We start from the raw sequence: 6,862 nt of genomic DNA, 5'->3' as shown, positions 1-6,862 counted from the left end.
TCAGGCTAAACCTGAGCCCGTACACTGGTACAGATAGGAACTCAAGGCACAGAATCCAGGTCAGATAAACCCCTCAGGAACAGAAATGGAGTAGGGATACCTGGATGGTCGGAGGAAGGTGGGCACAGCAGAGGAGGAAAGGGGAATTGATACAATAATGGACACACAGCCACACACACATCCCTGGAGGAAACGAACAACAGAAACTGTGAGGGAAGGAAGACAGCGATCAGTCAGTGTAAGATATAAAAATAATAATAATTTTTAATTTATCATTACACAAGGGTCACAAGGGGGGAAGGGGGCAGGGAGGGAAAAAAGAAGTGCTGATACCAAGGGCTCAGATAGAAAGTAAATGTTTAGAAAATAATGCTGGTAGCATATGTACAAATATGCTTGATACAATTGATGTATGGATTGGGTTTTTTTGTTTTGTTTTGTTATTTTAGCTGTAAAAATAATCAGAACATGGAATGATAAAATATGAATCTAGTAAATAGAAGTCATCAAAAGTAAAATGAAACACTGAAGACATTAATGACATGAATAAATTATGTCATTAACCACTGAATCCATAAAGCTGATTTTTACTTCTAGCAACCTTATATAGGGTTTCTGGGGAGGCCAATCTTTCTCACATGGAGTATCTGGTGATTTTCAACTGCTGACCATCTCAAGAATAGGGCACTAGTGACAGAGGATCAGACAAGCTGTGGATTAGCATTAAGATGCTGATATATGAGGAAAGCTAAAAGTCATTTTAAGAAGAAAGAAAGAAAAACTCAAAATGGATGGCAGAAGAGACGCTGGATCTTCCTTCTAGACAAAGGGAATCTAAAGTGACTGGAGAGAAGGATGAAATATAAGAGGAACGGAAATTTCAAAGGGCAACTCAAGAAGTCAAGGTAAAGTATTGTAATAAAAAAAGGTAAAATCTTGGCGTCAGAAAACCAAAAGGGAAAAACATGCTCAGCATTTCTCAAGCTGAAAAATAAATTTTAAATGATTCAATTATTCAAGACTCCCATGTCAACGTTGAAGGATCTATGTGCAATTATTGATGATTCAGGAACCATCAATAAAAAATGGAGAGATCTACATTGGATTTTGTAAATTAAAAAAAAAAAAGCTTGTAGGATACTAGGTACACGTGGAATATTTAGGAATATTGATTTGGTTTTTATATGGGCCAGGCTGGCCCTATATTCCAGCTCTGCCACTTATTAAGTTTAGTAAACCCACTGCCACTGAGTTAATTCCAACTCACATTTACCCTGGGGAGCAGAGTAGAATACTGGTGTGGGTTTCCATGGCTATAAATCTTTACAGGAGCAGACAGCCTCCGCTTTTCCCAGTGCAGCTGGTGCGTTCCTTCTGTTCACCTTTCTGAAAGCACTCCAACATGTAAACCAGCACATCACCACTGATTTACTAGGTATTTGGAACTCAACGTCTTTAATTCAGTTTCCTTTGTAAAATGAAATAATGACGGTACATGCCAACTTCTTGTGAGATTTCAATGAGATAGGTAATGCTCCTAGACTGGTGTCTAGCAATATGTACACATACAAATCTCAGTAAGGGTTAACCACCTGTCAGTTTATCACATGTGGTTTATGTGTGGCTCTGCTGCTGGTGCTGGACGCTATGCTTCGGGTATTTCAGATTCCATCTGGGTCAACCATGGTAGACAAGTTCCAGCAGAGTGTCCAGACTAAAAGACTAGATGAAAGGCCTGGTAATCTACTTCCAAAAATTAGTCAACGAACGCTTTCTGGATCATGACAGAATTTTGTCAATATAGTACTGGAGGATGAGTCCTCCAGGTTGGGAGGCACTGCCCAATAGCCACAACAAAGAACTCAAAACATACCATTATGAAGATGGTAGCAGAGCGAGCGTGCACGTTGCGCTCTGCTATGCCCAGCAGTCTGGGCAATGAACAACGTAATAACCATGTAATCAATACGCATGGCTTTCTCTTAAGGCACTGGAAATCTATGAAGTGATACATCTCACACATCTTGGATCCCCCAACTCTTCTCCTAATATCAAACAATGGGCAGTTCTTGAATTTAATGATGTTGCCTGCCCCCTACCTCCGTATGTGCCGCTTCCAATGCACAAAGCTATTCTCCCACGTGCCCACCAAGTAATCGCCTATTCGTCTTTGGAGTCTTGGGGTGGGGGGGTGGGGGGGAGGTGTGTGTGTGTGTGTGATTTTTGTTTTTAAATACACTCCAAGCATCCTGAGAAACCCTTTTGACAACACTTCAATCCGTAATCACATCATCGTCCGTGCTATCCCTGGATATGAAGCATACTTTAAATGTTGCATGTCTCTCCCGCTGGATTGTAAACTCTTTGTGGTACATCGAAGCCTTTACTAACATACAGGAAGCGCGTGTTGGGATGCTGAAGCACGGCTGTGGCTCCTTTATTTAGCAGTGTCGCCTCTTAATCATCCCTATTTGCAAAATAGGGGCGAGAAACCTGTGCGCGGTTATTACTTGTAATCTATGAGAAAACAAAAAGCTCCTTCCAAGGGTACCTGCACCGCTCCATCACAGGCGGGAAAGGAGATAGCGTTAACCCTCGCTAGTACGGTCGAGGAGGAGAGCTTCCGAGCCGAGGAGCAGGCTAGTCCTTCTGCGCAGGTGCGCCGGAAGGGGGCGGGGCAGGGAGGGGAGAGGCGGGGCCTGCGCTCCGGACTGCCAGTGTGGTTCCGGGGGTCACGAGCGTCTGGGCCGGCGCTGTCGCGGAGGTGACGTCATCGCCGTGCGCTGCCACGTCTGCTCAGCTCCGCGGTAATGGAGGTGAGGATGAGCGCTGCCTGGGCTGGGCTCTGCCTCTGACTTCAAGACGGTCTGGCGCGGATTTCGCCCTGGCTCGGTGTTGGGGTCTGAATCGGGGAGCCCAAACCCTGTACAGCCTTTCACGACTCTCCGGGTAGCGACAGCCTGCGGACAAGCAGCTGGTTTGGGGCACCTGAAAGCGGAGCGGGAATTTTCTTGCCCAGGGTCCAGCCTGTAAAGCCGCCGCCTCTGTGCAGGGATCCCGCCCCACCGTCCGGGCCTCCTCCATGCGTGAGTATTAGCGAGCTGCCGCGCTATCCGACAGTCTTGGGCCGCTTTGGTCCTCGAGGGCTGGGGGCCCGCTTTGTCGTCCTCTCTGCGGGGCCGTCTTTCTCCATCCACAACCCCCGCCCCGCACTCGGGCCTCTTTCATCCTAGCATTTTGCCTTACATCTCTCTGCTCTTTAGTTGAACCAGAGCAGCAGCATCGACCTGCAGCAGCTGAATGCTGTATTTCACTCGGGTTTGTTAATCTAGAGCCAAAGGTTGTTAAAAATGGGGAACATCGGATCAGTCTGCTGTAACGGTTTGAAAACTAGGGTTTTTCCAGGGTGTCGTTCTTCGGTGATTGGCCGTATTGTTTAGGAAACGGATTTGGTATCCATATTGGTGGAACTGTGATTTTGCCATGGACCGAGGAAACACACTTTCTGATCAATACGCGTTGCAATGTTGCTTACCTGTTTAGTCTGCAGTTTTAGCAATTTCTAAGTGATCTTGCTTACCTTTTTCTGGGGTGAGCATCCATCCATTCTTTTCAGTATTTTCATCCTAACATATGGCGATGCCAGTCAAAGAGTTTTACTTTTAAAGAGTTAAAGGTGTATTTTCATTCGTTTTTGTCAGCCCTAATAACCATCTTTGTATGACAGTGGTTTGCTTTTTTTCCCTGTGAAGAAGCAGCATCGGTGAAGGTCAGATAATAGGTGATGCATTTAATTTTAGATCCCCCATGTCTTGATCATGAACTCTAGCTTTGTGGAAATAGTTCTTTATTTAAACTGATTTACCATGAACTATTACACTTGAATTGAAAGTATATATGAAAAAAAAGATTGGAAAATATATATGTTGTAGAGTTTCTTATACATTGTCATCTGATTGTAGTAATATCCTATATGTGAGACAAGATAAAGGACACAAATAGTGACTTTTCTGATGCTGCACAGTTCGGATTAGAAGCAAGGCTCTGATCCCTAAGGTCTGAGTAATTCTCTCATTGGAATAAAGTGGATAAGAGGCACTCAGAACATTTGTTTGAAAACCTAGTTTTACAAGGCCTGTTCATAGTTTTTCTGCTTATTTCATTAAATTGACCCCTTAGAAATAATAAACTAGGGGGATGAACAACAGAAAAATGGGTGAAGGGAGGCAGCAGTTGGTGAAAGACATGAAAAAAATTTTTATAAATTTTCAAGGGTGAAGGGGGGAGGGAAAAAAGAGGAGCTGATACCTGATACCAAGGGCTCAAGTAGAAAGAAATGTTTTGAAAATAATGATGACAACATATGTACAAATATGCTTGACACAGTGGATGGTTATGTGAATTGTGATAAGAGCTGTAAGAGCTCCCAATAAAATGATTAAAAAAATAATAATAAACTGACAGGAATTTTTTGCTTTTGTTCAGAGTTGGAGCAGATTGGCAACCATTAACCTGGGTTGCAGCTACAGGTGGCGCTGGAAGCAGACTGGTTCCCGGACATGCCCGGTGGAAGGAGGGGCCCTAGCCGGCAGCAGCTAAGCCGTTCTGCTTTACCGTCTTTACAGACTTTGGTTGGTGGGGGCTGTGGCAATGGAACAGGCCTGAGAAACAGGTAAAGAAGAATCAGACTGTGTAATTTGTGATGTCCTATGGTCAGCAGTTCGAAACCACCAACCACTCCGAGGGAGAAAAGATAAGCCTTTCTATTCTTGTGAACAGTTACATTCTAGAAATCCACGGAGGCAGTTCTACTCTTAGAGGGTCCTGTGAATTGGAATGGACTCAATGGCAGTGGGTTTGGATTTTGGGTTTCTGGTCAGTAAGACCAATATAGAACATGTCCATGCTAATCAGATGATTTGCTTATCAGCTGTACGTTCAAGATAATTTCTATTTCTCCCCTAAATAAAGTTTTTCTCTTACATTGATTTTAAGTATCAAAGCCAGCAGTCACTGCTGCTCGTGTGTTCACTCAGCATTATTCCCAAAGTGTTACCTTTGGCTTTCCAGGCTCTCCTGGTTCTGTTTGTGCAGTCTTTATGGCCTGCAAAGCTCCCTCTTTCTTGCAGACTTTGCAACTCAAGTCCCACCCAGTCTTCAAAATCAGTCTGATCTCTTGTCATCTCAGTGGATCTTCTCCTAAAATACCAGTTTGAGGAGGGGATTTTTTTCCAGTCTCTGGTTCTCATGATACTAATTTTCCACTCAAATATTCTGTCTGTATAGGTATATAAAGTAGTGAGATGATCCCGGAGCACTGTGTTCTACCCTGTGCTGCTTTCCATTGGGTTTCTTCATTACAAAAACAATCATACTCTGCTTCCTAGCAGGGTGTAAAAATAAATGAAAGACTAAGTTACTGTCACTTTTCAAAGGTTTTCAGAAGTTTCCAAAATTCCTAAAGTGTGGGTTTTTGTTTTTTTATAAAACATTTTTAATTAAAAAATTTTTAATTTGAATATTTAAAAATGTTAAATAAAAATATGTGCATATGCTTTCGAGAAAGGTACTCTCAAACATAAGTTTTGAAGTGAAAGTTGTTTGCTGTATGAATGCATGTTTTGAATGTATTAATACATACTGATCATCTTAGTGATTCAGTACGCTTAAGTTGCAATAGATAATCTTGCCTGTGCGTAGTTGGAGTCTAGCTAACTGGAACATTCTGGCTCTCTATCTGTGTTAACTCCAGAGGCTCTTTGTTCAGCCTCTCCTCCTTTGACTTTGAGGATTCTTCTAGATAATTGCATTCTCAAATTGTTCTGTGGAATCCCATCTCAGATGGGACAGGCCAAGTAGTCAGGGCTTTTAAAGTTCTCAGTCCTTTTAAAATCAGACTGCTTCTTTTTCTCATTTGTGTTCTAAATACCAGGATAGCAGGTAAAATAGGATTTGACGGAGAAAAAGCGAAGGATCCTGATGTTTTAAAAACTTCAAAATGTCATTTCTGGACGGTTCTGGTTGCACTTGGTGTCTGAAAATAGATTACTTGGCAGAACTAGAAACATTTGGAAAATACTTAGTCATGACTGGGCTTAACTGTGTTTCTACTTTCTTTTCTCTGCCTTCATTGTATCTCTTTAATCCTGGCTTTCAAGGTTCCAACCCTACTTTGTTTGATCTGCTATGAGCCATTGTCTCCTCTTACATGTACTACTTTTTCAACAGATAAGAACAAAGTGAAAGAATATAGGAATTCACAATTTGCAAGGTCACTGGAACTACCGAACGGTAGATTATTTGTGACATTTTAACTTGGGTTATTTTGGATGACGTAGGTTCTACATTTGCCTCCTGATAGGAAAGCAGCAACAGGGATAGACTCTTTAAGTTACAGAGGACCTACGAAGGGGTAATAAAAAAATGTAGTGGCCTAAAATAGTAGTGTTAGGTAGATTGTATACAAAGAAAGTGTTCCGAGGAGGAGAGCTCTCTTCTGCAGTGTCTTTAGAGTATTGAAGAGAGAGACAGGAAATTGTTTAAGTATGTTGTGATTTTTGAAGAATATACTTGATATTCTGCAACACGAGTCAGCTGGGGAAGGCACCATTTACCCTTTTTTGGAAGGTGCTTATTGCCTGATGGGTGAAGTTAAACTGGAGGGCGTCAGAAAGCTAGTTTGGTGATTTAGTCAAGATTGGATTGCGCAGATTCTTGTCCTGCTTCCCACTTTTGGGATGCAAAGAGATGTTCTCAGGATAATGTGCTTAGCTTCTCTCCCTAAAGAAAGAATATCCAGGGGAACCGATGACAAGGATCTACATATAACCCCCCTCCCTGGGGGATCGACAACAGAAAAGTG

At 42.5% G+C, this 6,862-nt stretch overlaps 2 protein-coding genes across 2 annotated transcripts in view; one reads left to right on the top strand and one right to left on the bottom strand.

The window, feature by feature from the left end:
- The window catches only part of POGLUT1 (protein O-glucosyltransferase 1), a 29,839-nt gene extending 25,278 nt beyond the window's left edge, over positions 1 to 4,561 (bottom strand). Inside the window, exon 1 of the mRNA XM_013005622.2 lies at positions 4,513 to 4,561. Within this exon, the coding sequence (XP_012861076.1) occupies positions 4,513 to 4,561 (49 nt within the window). The remainder of the gene's footprint in view (positions 1 to 4,512) is intronic.
- Positions 2,838 to 6,862, top strand: part of TMEM39A (transmembrane protein 39A) — a 40,403-nt gene continuing 36,378 nt past the window's right edge. Inside the window, exons 1-2 of the mRNA XM_004706416.3 lie at positions 2,838 to 3,086; positions 4,486 to 4,672. Of these exons, the coding sequence (XP_004706473.1) occupies positions 4,560 to 4,672 (113 nt within the window). The 5' untranslated portion in view covers positions 2,838 to 3,086; positions 4,486 to 4,559. The remainder of the gene's footprint in view (positions 3,087 to 4,485; positions 4,673 to 6,862) is intronic.

Source organism: Echinops telfairi, unplaced genomic scaffold, assembly GCF_000313985.2.
Source record: "Echinops telfairi isolate 266 unplaced genomic scaffold, ASM31398v2 ScPeMD7_6;HRSCAF=24_0, whole genome shotgun sequence".
Lineage (NCBI taxonomy): Eukaryota > Metazoa > Chordata > Mammalia > Afrosoricida > Tenrecidae > Echinops > Echinops telfairi.
This window is presented reverse-complemented; position numbering and strand designations above follow the sequence as displayed.